The sequence below is a fragment of the Denticeps clupeoides genome, chromosome 13 (assembly GCF_900700375.1).
Source record: "Denticeps clupeoides chromosome 13, fDenClu1.1, whole genome shotgun sequence".
NCBI lineage: Eukaryota > Metazoa > Chordata > Actinopteri > Clupeiformes > Denticipitidae > Denticeps > Denticeps clupeoides.
In genome coordinates this window covers 7740513-7755171 of record NC_041719.1, presented here as the reverse complement: position 1 = coordinate 7755171, position 14659 = coordinate 7740513, and the positions used below count along the sequence as shown (strand labels likewise).

General features: G+C 42.0%; 1 protein-coding gene across 1 annotated transcript; it reads right to left on the bottom strand.

Annotated features, from left to right (window-relative positions):
* Nucleotides 1-2258: 2258 nt before the first annotated feature.
* On the bottom strand, nt 2259-13447 carry LOC114802667 (calcium/calmodulin-dependent protein kinase type IV). The gene is made up of 11 exons (XM_029001815.1): nt 12638-13447; nt 11078-11156; nt 10927-10989; nt 10608-10690; nt 9081-9153; nt 6150-6240; nt 5937-6011; nt 5249-5324; nt 4991-5117; nt 3868-4020; nt 2259-3695 (listed from the first exon to the last, which is right to left on the bottom strand). Exons 1-11 carry the CDS (start codon nt 12742-12744, stop codon nt 3198-3200), a joined length of 1425 nt encoding a protein of 474 aa, XP_028857648.1. The 5' UTR covers nt 12745-13447; the 3' UTR covers nt 2259-3197.
* Between the last annotated feature and the right edge of the window lie 1212 nt (nt 13448-14659).

Below are 14659 nucleotides of genomic sequence, written 5' to 3'. Positions count from 1 at the left end.
TCCAACAATTGCATAACTAGGCATTTGGTCCAGACCGGCTCTCAAGGTTGAGGTGAAGATATTATTTGTCTTCCTTAGTAAGTAAAGTGTGTTTCATGCACAGCTGCATTCACACTATAACAAAACACAATTCTTATTTTAGGAGCGCACAGAACATATTCAGTGCCTCCTATCAGTGCTTAATGTCTCACTAATATACATATAGGAAATATTAGCAGATTTTGCATCATATCTGTCACCTGCGTACTAAAAGCTTGAAACTCCAGTGGGAATTTTGAGCCTGGAATGTGTTGAAAGACATATATTGGCAAATATGTCTACTTATATTATAAAAACAATTTAATGAATATAATTAAATTACGTTATGCTCAGGGTGAATCCCTGCCCTGCAGCCATTATCCTGGGATTGGAGACCAGCTCTGGATTCAGTGGTTGTCGATAGTGAGTGAGTGATGAAGTGGGTAGTAGCCTAGTGGGTAACACACTCGCCTATGAACCAGAAGACCTGGGTTCAAATCCCACTTACTACCATTGTGTCCCTGAGCAAGACACTTAACCCTAAGTTGCTCCAGGGAGACTGTCCCTGTAACTACTGATTGGCATCTGGATAAGGGCGTCTGGTAAATGCTGTAAATGTAAAATGAAGTATATTAACAAAATATTTTAAATGATCATTTATGGAGGAGTTCTGGAGAAGATGTTAAACAGCACGAGGGATGGAATGAAAAACAATCACATACTTCAAGAAGAGTTGTAGTGCAGTACAGATGAGGATGTATGAGAGTCAACCAGTTCCAATTGAGGTTTGATAGGCCTGTTCCTCCTTCTTCAGTTACCACTGCCACACCACCAATTACTGATACTGGCCCAGTTCTCACCTTTTCACCTCCCCCTTCACCATCAGCTACAGTTTACTGCCACCACCAATGGGAGCAATCAATCACCATCATTGCCTACTTTCACTGCAGATCAAAAGGAGATTCCATTCCATCAGGGCATCTGCATGATCCAGACAGGTTGAGCCCCCCCCTCCAAAAAAAAAGGAAAAAAAAAAGAAAAAAGATTTAAGGCTTATACTGTTAAAACATGCCTCATCTAGGTCTTTCATGCACTGGACCTGCTGTATTGAAGTACTGAAGTACTGAAGTTGAGCTTTATTGTCATTTCAGCTATATATGTGCTAGACAGTGAAATGTGTGAAATAATGAAATGAAATAACATTTCTCCGGAACTGAACGATTGAACGATTGTGTCAGTTACATACTGACATAAAGTGCACATGTGCAACACAGACAAACTGGGCTATATAAAATGCAAACAGGGGACACAAGCAGTGCAAGAGTAGCATTTAACATAAACATGTAGATAACAAGTCAGACAGGACTAAACAGGTGAGATGAATAATAAATGTTCAAAGTAAAATAGTGCAAATATTGCTGTGCAAATGGAACAGTGCATTAAAAGATGATCTCATCAGTTCTCATACCAGCAAAAGTTGGAGGTTGAAGAGTCTGCTACTAACTTTAAGCAGGGCAAGCTGAGTGGTGCTATTCAGACCACCAAACCCCTCCTACAGAGATACAAGCTGACAAAAAACAAAAAAAAACGATGACCTAACAGTTGTAATGAGGACAATTGGCTCAGTGACTGGCTTTGAGCTGAACTTTATGTCAATGGCGGAAAGAAAGACCCTAAACTAACTTATCCTTTCAGCATTAAATATGGATTTTAATCTAACTGAATTCAAGACAACAATGAAATAAAAGAGCTTGCCATAACATAGACAGAAAATGCATTTTGTTTGTCTTTGCAACACATGAACTAAAAGAAGAAAACGTTGCATGACTTTTTTTCTCCTGTAATTGAATGCCACACAATCAGAAAGAGAGGTAAGTAATAAGGGAGGCTTGTAGGCGAAGGTGGGTGAAAGACACCAGATGGAGAACAGAATTAGCTCTTCCCACATGATATTGAATTACATCACTTCCGCACTGCATGCTCTCTTGAAGCACTATCTGATGTCACTGTGTTTATTTGATATGGATCCTGGAACAACTAACCCTACCCCAATCCCTGATCTTAACTAAGGTCATTGACATTATTGATGTTGTTCCAGGACAAACACAACACAACACAACAGTATTAGACACAGTCGGTAGACACTGATAATTTTGCAATTTTTAGTAGCCCTTAATTTTTTGTTCACTTTTTTTACCAGTTTCAAACAAAGAAGAAAACTTTAAAAGAAAAATGCAAAATACACTTATGATGATATTTATTAAATTATGCATTCATTGTCATCATTAAAGGTTAATATATGTAAATAGTATGATATACATAATGATAGGAACTCAGTCATTATATATATGAGTAATATATACAGTTTTCCTTTTCTTCTACTACTCATTTTTTAATTAAATTAAAATGATGACATCTACAGAGCATACACTGAAGTCATTACCCCCCAAAACGTTTCAGTTAATTGTTCTAATAGACCAGCCCTTTGATAATAGTAATTAAAGTGGTTTTACAATTAAAGAATGAGTGAATCATTCCAATGTGAATAGATTTATTCCTAGAGCATTTTCTAGATCTTACTGGAAGCCCCTATACAGGAAGAGGTAGACAGTGTGGTTGTACTGGGCATTAGAATTAAACACACCTTTGCTTTATTTTGTTTTTTCTTTTTTAAATGAACGAATAGGAAGATACCATGCTTTACGAAAACTGTTTTGGCCATCAATTCAAATACAAGCAGAGAAATAAATTAACTTGACTCTATGGGAACTTATACACTATATTTACAGTAGAAACAGTGGGCCCTCATATCAGTTATTAAAATAAATTATAGTTCACAAACACATCCTCCATAATACCTAAATGCTATAGAAAATTAAAGGAAGCTTATAGTACATGTTTATCTTGCATAAGGTAACAACAGTATAAATGTACAGGTACAGTAATTGTAAAGAGAATATGCTATCAAACTGCCTGTTCAGTCTTTACCTTTTTTTTAAAGCAAGAATTGATATGCCACATTTCCAAGAAAGGTACACAGTCTATACAGACGAAATTGACAGAAATACATTTAAATGAGCACAGTAAGTCTGTTTTGTTCCCCATGTATGAATATATTTATATCTTATCCAGTCTCAGTCTGAGTATGGAATAGTTGGAGCTTCTTGGTTCTTGGACAGTCACTGACATTGGGTTGTGCTACTAGCTGTCTCAACTTCCACAAATCCATTGCTGAGATTTTTGGGACTTGGGGGAGATGTAAGGACAGGTGATGGCTCACATTTTTCCCCTGGTCCCAAGGAGCAGCTCTTCTTGGGCACTCTGGGCCGCACCACCGCAGTTTTGGGGATGACGGAGACCTGCTTGATCCCACCTGCTTTAAGGGGTGGTCGAGTTGGCATAGGGCAAGTGGGCACACCGGTGGGAAGTGGAGGGTTGCTGGGTTTGGGGTTTTGTGAAGGGGTCAGTACAGGCTGGTTCTGGGGGTCATCTGGTTCCTCCGTGGTGCGGCACCCACTCTCTTCAACACAGGAGAGTTCGTCAGGTGGTCCCTGGGAGGACCCTTTCTGTATGCTACTGGGAGCTGGCTTGTCTGTGCTGGGCATTTCACAACTGTCTGTCCGTCTCTTCGAACCCTCGTGCATGCGGCTTGTGGCCACGACTGCTTTCATGGCAGCCTGTAGGTTAAGGATTGTGGTTCTTTAACATCAGTGTGACCAAAACTTCCATCAGATCAAATCATACCAAATATCTGGATATATATTCAGTATTATTCATCTCAGTATATACATTTCACAGTATTTATTATCCATGTAATTGCATTAGAGAAGTCTGTGAGACTCTGCAAACCTTCAGCTTGCGCCGAGCGTTGAACTCCTGCAGTTTCCTCTGGGTAGTGTCCATGTGGGAGAACCGAGCAGCTTTACCAAGGACCCAGGGGTGCTGCAGGGCTTGCTTGACAGTGAGGCGCTTGTGGGCATCCAGAACAATAAGCTTGCTGACCTATGAACCCCACGGGAAAGATGACAGAGTTCAACCATATCAAATGTACTATAGAAATGCTAATGGTCCAAACTTTTCGTTTTTCTGTAATCCATGTACATTTACGACATTTATCCAGAGTGATTTAGAATCAGTATTAACATGGAATTCTCCCTGGAGACACTCAGTGTTTGGCCAGAGTTGTGGCCAGAGGTTTTGAGAATGACACAGGTACTGGTTTTCACAAGGTTTGCCGCTTCCATTTTTTATTATGGCAATTTGCATATACTCCAGAATGTTATTAAGAGTGATCAGATGAATTGCAAAGTCCCTCTTTGCCATGAAAACGAACTTAATACAACAACAACAAAAAAAAAAACAATGCAAAAAAACATTGAAATTTTGCATCAATGGCCAGGAAACTCCCCAGACCTTAATCCATATGAGAATATCTGCTCAATCCTCAAGAAGCCGGTGGACAAAAGAAAAACCCACAAAATCCAAGTCTGACAAAATCCAAGCACCGAATTTGAAGGAATGGGTCCCCATCAGTCAGTATTTGGCCCAGAAGGTGACAGCAAGCCAGGGCGAATTGCAGAGGTCATGCCAAACTGCAAATATTGGCTCTTTGCATAACCTTGATGTATTAGTCAATAAAAGCTGTTTAAACTAATAAAATGCTTGTAATTATAGTTCAATACACCACAGAAACAAAAAGCTCTAAACACGCAGCAAACATTGTGAAACCCAGTATTTGTGTCATTCTCAAAACTTTTGGCCACGACTGTACTGTGCTATGAAATTCAGTCCAATCATTGCGGCATCAAAAAATGTAAAAAGAAACGTATATAAAATGTTGTGGTCTTCCGGTTCTTAGGTGAGTGCGCGACTAACTAGGCCACTACCACACCAGACAGCATTGTAATTTACTGTTGCTGTATGGCAGTGGGTCATGCATTGTGTACAGATTCATATACTGACTCCATCTCACCAGATCTTTCGCATTCAGAGAGACTTCATCCCACCAGGGGGAGACAAACTCATAGTCACAGTTGAGGATGCGGCTGTACATGTACTGGTCTCCCCTTGGATCGAAGAATGGTTCAAACCCACAGAGTCTGTGTAAAACCATAAAAATATTGAGAGATAAATTATATGTGTGGTAATGTTAAAGAATCAATTTTTCTTTATTGCACAGAAAATAGAAAACATTTGAAATTTCTTTAATAGTTCTTGTAGGTCTACTTACAATATATATAGTATGACTCCTACAGACCACATATCAACCTCAGGTCCGTAAGCATTTCCACGAAGGATCTCTGGAGCTGGAAAGCAAATTAAATTTAAGAAACATATTAAGTAGCATGTGTTCTTCTATGTCTAGTGTCATTGTAGATATTTAACAGAGATGTGTGTCTAATTTATGTCTAGATCTCATCTCAGTGCTACCAACAAATGAGCTTTGACCAGGAGTTACTCTGACAGGCCTGAAGATCCATAGCACCACATGGAGCAAGTTGTGATGCAAGCTGTGATGCATTTTCCAGTCATGACCAGCATTAATTGTGCCATGGAAATAGAACAGGCGTGCTAACTTCTGCTTGTCCACGATCCTGTGGTTGGTTCAATGGTCCAAATATTTCTGGAAGGTAATAATCAATGCATACCTACTCCATATTTGACATTTGCTCAGTAGTCCAGTTTCCAACCCATCACTGCCTGCTCACTTGGTGCCTAATGCATCCCATCCATGACAGACACCATTGTAATGGTATAATCAGTGTAATTCACTTGACCTGCCAATGGTTTATATGTTGTGGCTGATCAATGCATGTGATAATCCCATCAAATCTCATGACAGGTAACTGGTTACCAGCAAAATACTTTCCACTTCTACTGTGAGCTGAATGAACATGCAGTTACAATACGTTACTCACCACAGTAGCCAGGAGTACCACACACGGTCTTCATTGTAACTTGCTCATCGATTATCTTGGACAGACCAAAGTCCGCTGGACATACATTCAACCAGGGAATAAGTGTGTACACAATAATGTGTGTAGATCAGGTGAATATGTGCAGAAGTGGAATAAGAAAGGCAATGACTAATGGTCATTTCACATTAGCGGAGCTGTAGCGGTATTGATTACCTATCTTGAGAGGAGCATCAAATGAAAGATCAGCATAAAGGAGATTTTCTGGCTTCAGGTCCCTGTGAACAACTCCATTCTCATGCAAATACTGAATCAGAGAAAGAAAAAAAAACACAAAGCATGTGGTTGGTCCAGGGTCTCACTGTGTGAGGGTATCCACTGAGATTTGGCAATTCAAACAGCAGTCTTCAAACGTCAATGATTTTAATGTAGGAGATCAAGAAGATGGCAACCTGAGAACTGGTCAGGTGCCAGAGGGAATCAAGGATGCTTCAGGCAAGGCTGTTCATCCCAGAATGTACAAAACCTGAACCTGTCACACTAAGAATCTTTGTGTTGCTCTCTATCAAATCCTTAAATTCCACTTGAAAGAAGTGTGTTCCTTTTGTTTCAACTTGACTTATTGGTTATTACATTGTGGAAAATCCAGGAGTGCTGGGCTGTTTGTAGCTGAGTATCTAAGCACATGTGTGAATAGCCCAAAGCCCATTGTCAGGATTGCCTGCAGCTGGGCTCCACACCGGAACCCAATCCTGACGCCCCATAAATGCCGGAAGTTTCCGCCCGTTCGGGGTCGCTGGCATTCTGTCACGTCTACGGACTTACGGGGGAAGGAAGCGCAGAGGTCTGACATACTGGGAAGGGTTTTATTTATAAACAAACAATAAACTCAAAGAAACAATGGCGCGGTGGCCGAAAACAGTTTAACATAAATCACGAACTGAAACAAACCCGTAGGCGTGTGGCGATTGCCAGAACTCAAAACACATAAAACGAAACTAGGTCAAGTTCGTGCAGCGAGTTCACGAAAATGCCAGCGACCCCGAACGGGCGGAAACTTCCGGCATTTATGGGGCGTCAGGATTGGGTTCCGGTGTGGAGCCCAGCTGCAGGCAATCCTGACACCCATGGGTGCTCATGTTCTTTGCTCTCAGCAAACAGACCTTTACATCTGCAGAGGTACATCTTGCTTGTGTGGACGTTTAAGCCTCAATATAGTGTGTATTTCTGCAGTGTTATACTGAACAAAGCACATGCATTTATACAGAGGCCTTCCTTTCTCTCTTTCTAATTAGAAAACAAGACTGATGGGACTTGCCATCCTCTCAGATCCCCCGAGGTGAGCTGGTTTTCAGCTTGCCAGTAAAATCATGAAATCCCCTCCCATTAGCAGAGCAATGCCAAATGTCACTACACCCAATGCATATGATTCAAATAGTGCTAAAACGTGTCAATTATATGCATACAAAAATGTCAGTAGTCAGAAATAATAAGCCAAATGCTTTATAAAAAAGCTATAGAAAAGGTTATCATTAAAAAACAAGGGGATAAACAGACCATGTTTAGAAGTGTTGATGTTTTCAAGTCTATTTAAAAGAACAGAAATTGTATTTTAGCGTATTCTCAGAGCAAGATATGAAATGAACCCAGCTTGTGTTAATGATCTGGGAAACAATGGGTCAGAATAAACAAGGCATACGCAACCGTGGATGATAATACCATTACCCATGTTTGCTGAGATTTTAATAGGATAATGTGTCAAGAAAAAAGCCCAACTGTCTAACATCAAAATCCATTCAGTTCAAGTGGAGCCCATAGATAAAATGCTAAATAAATTTAATGCAGTCTATAAGAAGTACAATTTAAATAGGTGATTAGAATTAACAATTCATCTGCGAATGGACACTGGTAATACACGATAATCCACATGCAGACTTGTCCACCATAGGCTGGTTTCCTTGAAAACAAATGTAAAATTGTATAGTTGCCTGTTAATGTCCACAGTTAAATCCTATTGAGTTTCCGTGACGGCCCCGGAAATAAACCCATTATGCTGGACAGCGCACAACTGCCCGCATGGAGGAGCAGAACAAAAATTCCTCTGAATCTTTTGGTTGCGTAACCACTCCATGCATTAGTGGAGGCAATTATTTTTTTCAGATCGGGGCCCCTGTGTGCTGTATAACTGCCAATCAACTAATAAACACAATCAATATTTTTATGCTTTTGTGTACTAGTGTATGATACCTGGTAACTCTAAAACTTCCTTAATCTATAAAGTACATGCTCCACAGACATAAACTCTCTACCACTCACTTACACACACGATAAAGATTAAAATGGCAATGAAAACATGGATTAAATGCATCCCGTACACAGACGCTCTCTCAAAGTTAAGCATGCTTTAGAGACAAAATACACATATGGCCAACACAGCATAGGTTCATTCTGGCAAGCGTGCACCGTACAGAGATGTTATGTAACAGCCATCCCACATTCGTGGCTTCCCAGGCCAGAAGATTAAAAGTGGGGACAAAAAAAAAAAAACGCAGTGGCTTTCTGAGAGGATTAGTTCATACTCGCAGCTCTCAGCACACAACGGCTTGGCCAGTGGCTTTGAGTGATGACAAAACTGACCCACATCTAACAATGGTTTACACTGTGAAAAACACGAAGACTTGTCTGTCAGAAATGAACCATGGGCTTGTATCTGCTCCTAAATACAGGATTTCAGAAATAACAGCAATGTGATATTATCAACAGCATGTGAAGAAATAAGCATTGTTTTTGATGGCTGAATAATTTCGCAGAAATGATATGCTATGACAATATTGGTAGTAGTAGTGATGTGAAATTATATGATGACCATAACATAGCAGCATAGTGTGAGGTAGTAAGAGATTAAAGAGTAAAGTGAAGGGTGTAGTACTACAGTTAAAAAGTGCTTTTGTGCGGTACTGATGTTGATGTCACGGTGGTGACTTTGGGGTGCTCTGAATCCGTGAGCCAGAGCAGAATTTTTTTGGGTGTCGATGTTGTCTGCCCTTTTGCAAATTGTATTTACCCATTGTTGCTTGTATTTTCCTGCCACGCCGATCCAAGATCAAGATTCATGTGATTAATTGATTTCAGAAGAAATGCACTCACCGCCACGGCCTCCAGGATTTGCTTGATAACATGGGCAGCATCTCTCTCGCTGTAGTACCCTCTCTCCACAATCCTGAGAAAAAGTGATCAGACACAATCACAAATGGCCCCTGCTAATTAAACACCCTGCTCCGCCTCGCTAAAAGCGCACAGCGAGTGTGATACAAGACCATTTACGTCATTCAGGCGGCTTTCTATTATTATGCAGACACCTGATGTGAAAGGTGTGGTGGTGTTTCATTGCATTCTGATGCATCGCTGAAGCTTGCTGCATGGAGGAAGTGCTATGATGTGACAACACCAACCAACGTATTGTTAAGATGTCTTTCTGTATACATATCAATGGATTGTTTTTCTATGCAATTTAACATTTTTGTAGTACAAGTAAAATGTTTGGATGCATCTACTCTGTGGATTCTATTTTGAAGAATTCAGTGCAAGAAATATATTTAGTATTTTTGTATCAGGAGATGTATGTGTGATGAGTTTGTTTTCCTTTCATGGCCGCTTTGTTCACTACTGTCATCATCAAAAGCTGCTTCATGATGAGAAAGTGCTCAGCATAAACCTTCTCTATCGCCATTGTCTAACTTAAGGTGATGGAGAGAAGCCAAGAGTGTGAAATTCTGGCATCACAGTGAAAGCATTTTTTTTGCCATGTTTGCTCATTTTTGTTTATTACATAAACTCACGTGTGTTATTTAATTGTCCTATAATGTAAAATGCAAGACCCATAAAGGAGAAGGTGCACTATAACTTCTGACTGGTAGTGTACATTCCATCTCTATAGTAATGCATATGTTCCCCTGATGCATTGAAAACATACATTAACCCTCTGGGAATTTTATCACTTGGCAACTTTCAGGTAGTCTGACAAATGGGATTTCTTATATACAGAAACTGTATGAAAATGTATAAAGGTAATTTTAGGTGTGAACTCACATCATTTTACATATGAGTTCTTTTATGTGGTGCTCTATTTGTAATGGTAATACAACAGGCTGCCCAGCTGTAGAGAGTGGCCCAAGGGGCCAGCTTTTGCCTCCCCATCCTGGCAGCAGAAGCACGACCATCTGAGGGTGGCATTATGCTTTCTGCAGCAAAAGTCAGTGTTTTCAGTACATGTTTCAGTAAAACTGAATAAAACCAGTGGCTTATCAATGGATTTTTATCTATACGGGTACTGTATCATAGGTCATGAGGTCTTATGACAAATCCTGATGACCTGAGCAAAACAAGACAGCTCATAAAGCACCTTATGACAACAGCATATCTGTATACACTCTGGACCACATCACTGTTTAGCCAGTGTTCTGTTATTATAAAAAGCAGCATATGCAAACACATACATTTGTTAAAAACAGAAACAAACAAACAAAAAATATATAAATTAAATGTTAGATGTACTGGTGCCTCAGATCCAGCATTGTTATCACGGCAACAAATGCAATTGCATAGACTGATATTTGTTCTGAAATGAAAAGCTGGACTCAAGCAGGTTGAATGGACTTGGAGGCGGGGACCGACCTGTCAAAGAGCTCCCCTCCAGTCACGAGCTCCAGAATCAGGGCGATGTCTGTCTCTGTTTCAAAGATTTCCTTCAGTCGAATCTAAGGCCAGAGAAGACGTTGCTGATTTATTTATTCATTTTCAAATGTATGCCAGCGTTTACCTACCCTGCTCTGGGAGGAGCCCTGCCAGAGAGGTTTTCATGGAGTATAAGCCTATTAAAAAACACCAGCGCCGTGTTACAGTCAAGCTGGACTGAAAACATTCCGGAGTGGCTCCTCCAGGGGCAAGCCTAGGAAACATTGATCTAGACATACACACAGTCACTTATACTCACAATGTTGGGGTGGGACAGACGTAAGAGAACTCCAATTTCCGTCCTGACTATTTTCTTGTCAATCTGCATGAAGGCATTGACAAGAACACAAACCGTTTGCAGGATTAAAAGCGGTTTAGACACATTTACACCGAAGGTTCTGAGGACTCACCGTCTTTTTCAGGACCTTGGCGGCAAAAGGCTTCTCGCTCTGCTTCTCCTCACAGCGATAAACCACTGATGTAGCCCCCCTAGAATGAGGAGAGAAAAGCATGAAGGCCAAATTAAAGAGAATAACTATAGGCACTTCAAACTCAGAAAAAATGCATCTGTCCAATACATCCTGCCGAATGACCATTGATTCTGTTCCAGAACAAGTATATCCAGATGCTGCTTACAGTGATTCGGACATGTTCTGGGACCATACAAGCAGGTTTATACAAAGACTCTTACAACTCAGTGCGCTCAATGCTGACCGTCTTCTCGGAATAAAACCATGTGCTCAACATCAAAAGCACATTCTTCATTTATGACTATGTGACACAACCCTTCAGGCATGTGATTTACAACGATTCACATTTCCCCCCTTACATCTGTACATGAATAAGTTTCGAATGAAACCTAACACGCATGCTCTGAAATCCGACCACTGAACAGTGTTGCCTCCAGCTCAAAGCCCGTAAGATGATCCCTCGAGGAACATCATTTCCATTTTGCTTACTGAAAACAAACGTGTTGTTAGAACATCAGCGCCAGGCCGCTCCATTGCTTCAAAAAGGCCGTGGCCCCAGATGTCATTCTAATACAATCTTTTCCCCAGCCCCATCACTTGTGACTGTTTGTATCCAAGGTAACCAGGTCACCTCCACCAGAGAGGAAGCCTCTGATGTCCCTGTTTAATATCGGCTGCTCGCTGTAGAGACTTACAGGCGGCTCAAAAGGTGAATAAATGGCTACTTGGCAACCCAAGGTCAGCAGGGTTTTTAAAAATGATTTTGATGGCATCACCAAAGCTTCCAAAGCAAGAAACGAGTGATCAGAAGGCCAGAAAAAGAAAAGTACAAATCTCGTGTTTTTTAATAACATTACAGTGTGGCTGCAAATGGCGGAAAACTTCAAAAGCTCAAACGAACAGGCCATCCAAAAGCAGGTGATGGATGCGCTCCAGCATGTTCATCAGTCGCGAGGAACACGAGGAGCGGGAATTAAAGACAGAGGGAAAGACCCTCTTCCTGGCAGCGGCTCGCCTTGCGCCCGCCGCTGCGTGGTCTCGCCGCATCACATGGCCGAACACACACACAGCTGGCCTCCAACCAACTCTCCATCTGCCGTGTCCGGAAACTTGCAGACGGGGGCCAGCCCTCTCCGGAGAGCCACAGGCAGGGTGGGCGTGGGACGGATGATGCCGTGTAAGATCGCATCACCTACCTTGACCCTTGCTTCCCCAGTAATCCACTCCCGTCTCTCTCTGCTTACTGGTCTTAAGCTGTGCCACGACCTCTTTTACCGTGGATTTTCATATAGGGCCACGCCGCCACATCCAAAGAAATTACTTTTGACCCGCACCATGTACTGAGATTGGAATCTTCAGCAGCAGAGATTGAAAGCTTGCAGACGCATCTCATTTCATTACAGGGACCATGTTTAATAGATTTACAGTAGACTTTGAAGCAGGAACATGTCCTGGAAACCTTTTTATAGCCTGGATTTGAATTGCCTGCTCGCAGCCTACCTTCCCAGTTCGGGGCCCATGGTATAGAAGTCCTCCATGGAGACATCCCGACGCGAACCATCGACCCAGTACTCCACGGAGCCGGCCCCCGTGCGCGAAGTGGGCATGATGAGCGTCGGCGGTGAACGCGGGTGGCGGGTCCCTGTCCCCTCGACGCAGGCGGGAGCTGCTTGTTGTCGCGGACGAGCGTCGACTCGGGGATCAGGGGAAGCGGAAAGGAACCATGGCGAGGTCCCACGGAGCCACGACAGACAGTCAAAGGGACGGACAATTCCTGCCCCTCACCAGGCGTCAGCGGGATTTAATCGTCTCTTAATATCCATTACACTACAAAAAACGTTTTAAAAATCAATCGTAATAATAGTAATAAAAGACTCTCCATATCTGGCGGAGCAATTAAACTGCGATCACACGCATCCCGCCGACTTCTGCTTTGAGGACCCCACTCCGTCAGATGCAGACATCATAATCCCACGAATCGCGCAGCAGCCAGCGTCCCATCGCGACGATGATGATGATGATGATGATGGTGGTGGTGGCGGTGGGAAAATGGAAGACCCGATCTCATGTGCCAAAAAGAGAGAGAGAGAGCGAGTGAAGAGTCGTGCGACGGATCACGGCAGATGTCGACGCGCCGGGGCTGCCTGCGCTCGACGTCCGGAGCAGGGGGTGGGGGGGCTGGCGGCGATCAGCACCACGGACAGCGCCGTGGTGCTTCTGGTCCACGCAGAACAGGGTCTGAAGGATTAAATCTACACCGGCCTGTCCCCTCAGACCGAGACAAAAGCACGCATGTGCGCTTTCTTTCACGCAACGGGTCTGCACATGAACAACATGCTCCAAAGGGCTCGGTGTTCTTTTTATTTCCATGTTCCATGGACTGCATTAAACAGTTGCCTCCTTCCAAGAACCTCTCATAACATACACGGCTGATTTAAGCATGAGAACGGGGCCATTTAGGTAGATAGAAGAGGACACTTCACCGAATTTGCTAGAAAGTCCTATTGAAATATTTTTTAAATGTCTCTTGCATTGGACATGTCACCGATACAGAAGCAACATTTTAAACCCACACTGATGTCCTCACCATAGAAACGGGGTAAAATGGTCGGATGCGTGATACTTGCACATGTCAGTGAGTGGAAACAATAGGCTGCCATTGTAAAATGTAGTCGCCACTTGTCAGACATTACAGTCTGTGGGACTGTGGGTGGGGTTACGGCGCTACAGGGATTTCCTGACATCTAGCGGTAAGTGGGGGAAATGCAAGTAACGCTGCTGCGCGCACTGCAATGTGGGAAATTGCAAGGGCAGGCATGACCAGACCAATGCGCAGATGACCAAGGATATGAGAAGTGAGAAAGATAATTCGTTTTATGAATTTATATGTTAATTGTACAATAATGAGTTGTTTTAATACATCATATATTTTGCCCCCCTTAATGTATGTTTTCGTGCTCGTTTGCATAAGTGACTTAATTAACTTTAAAATGTATGGACGGTGAATTCAGAGGACATATGACACATATAAATATGAATGAATAAAAAAAAAGAGAGACATGTCTCAGAGATCTGTTTCTAGACTGAGGATGAATAAACACATGGATATGGAGGGGCAATCCAGTTAATCCTTTAAAACGAACAGTAAAACCTTAAACTTCATCCTAAAATTGTCAGGCAGCCAGTGGAGGGAAGCTAAAACTGTAGGGGTGTGATCCGTCTTCTTAGTGCCAGTCAGTAACCCAGCAGCAGAAGGGTTCAAAATAATAGAGACAGGCTAAGGTCTATATACTGGGACTTATACTAGTGTAGCCTAAATAAAATTAACGCATGAAAGAATTTCTGGCATAAATCTAATTTAGAAAAAACCTTTAGAAAAAATCATATAATTTATGAAACCAAATATCACAGTCAAAAGAAGCATCCAAGTTCCTTGAATGATTATTTAAGGTTTCCAGTGGTCCTCTAGACAATCAGTGATGTTTCACACCTAACACAAATTTATACATTTGGTTGCAAATC

Bases quoted from the DNA above. Each gene is read 5' to 3' on its own strand.
- LOC114802667 (XM_029001815.1), bottom strand. From the start codon at position 12,744: ATGCCCACTTCGCGCACGGGGGCCGGCTCCGTGGAGTACTGGGTCGAT. The intron at 6,012-6,149 runs GTAATCAATACC...ATGTATGTCCAG, and splicing joins TGATGCTCCTCTCAAGATAG to CGGACTTTGGTCTGTCCAAG. The intron at 3,696-3,867 runs GTTTGCAGAGTC...CTTAACCTACAG, and splicing joins ACGCTCGGCGCAAGCTGAAG to GCTGCCATGAAAGCAGTCGT.